The 1,243-nt window shown below is 44.9% G+C and overlaps 1 protein-coding gene across 1 annotated transcript in view; it reads left to right on the forward strand.

Moving 5' to 3' along the window:
• LOC118404365 overlaps positions 1-144 on the forward strand; it is a 3,193-nt gene extending 3,049 nt beyond the window's left edge. The window contains exon 5 of the mRNA XM_035803435.1: positions 4-144. Coding sequence (XP_035659328.1) covers positions 4-144 — 141 coding nt within the window. The remainder of the gene's footprint in view (positions 1-3) is intronic.
• Positions 145-1,243: the final 1,099 nt, after the last annotated feature.

Below are 1,243 nucleotides of genomic sequence, written 5' to 3' on the forward strand. Positions count from 1 at the left end.
GAGGGATACTACACCATACGGCTGACTGATCACCACCTTACCGATGATGGGGATTGGTCGAGAATCGCGGAGTGGCGCTCTATGATATATCCCACACCAGTTCAACTGTTGAAGAAGGGGAGTCTTCAGATGCCTGCACTATGATGCCTACGGCAGGGGTGTCCCTGATTGATAGGTTCTGTGCAAAGTGTGTAGGTAAGGGATCTTAGTACAATGTGGCATCGTGTGGCACAAACGGTAAAGTTGGGGTCCCACCTGCGTATATATTTAAGTCCGTATGAGGCGCGCATGGGAGTATTTGCCTCCACCAGGCCCCATAGGTCGCTGGAAAAATAATAGAAATTGGACAAACGTTAGCAGGTAACATGTCGGACGAGTTAGCTGGGTCGCTAACCATACTTCTCGGGCAGCTAACCCATCTGGCATGTTATGTATTTTATATTTGTCCAATTTGTACTACTTTTCCAGCGACCTGTGGAGCATGGTAGAGACTAAGAGCTCCATAAGCACCTCAAACGGACTCGAATATATACACATGTGTGACCCCACCTTGAGGTGTTTGACCCAGACCCCAGAGGTAACGGATTTGAAACCGCTGATTTGTGCTGACGTTGGGAAGGAGAAAACATATTGCTTTTGCTGGTGTGTTCTTTTTCTTTCTTCCTCCTAGCAGAAAGGGTTTACAGAAAAGAATGGGCTGTGCACCAGGCCTGGCTACCTGGGCTGGATATCGCGTCAGGCAACTCAGATACCCCCATTCATAGTCCCAATTTTTCAATTGCACACACTTTTTTTGTGGCGAGTGTTATGGTATTCTATTGTGTGCGAGTATCTTGACACAAGGCTAGAGGGATGTTTTTTGCAAAAATGTTGCCTTTCTATATTTATCCTAGACTTTGCTGACGAGCTGGGCCCTTTGGAAATAACCATCACTTTCGAGCTGATACCCGTGGGGGCGGACATTGCCAAGTCAGCCTTTCCAGGAGACGGTCCTCCCACAGACAACCGGATCTTTATAACAGCTTCTACGCAATGGGTGAGGTCATGTTTATATTTGTAAATATTGCCCCTCAAATACTGTGGAAGACGAGAGTCATTTTATCTCTAACTGTTCTTTTTATGATGACATAAGAAACCAACTATTTATGAGTGTATCCAAAATACACGCTTACTTTCTAACTATTCCTGACAATGAGAAATCAATCCTACTATTAAAATCAAAGAATCCCACACATTTAAAAGA

This window comes from Branchiostoma floridae, chromosome 17, assembly GCF_000003815.2.
Source record: "Branchiostoma floridae strain S238N-H82 chromosome 17, Bfl_VNyyK, whole genome shotgun sequence".
NCBI lineage: Eukaryota > Metazoa > Chordata > Leptocardii > Amphioxiformes > Branchiostomatidae > Branchiostoma > Branchiostoma floridae.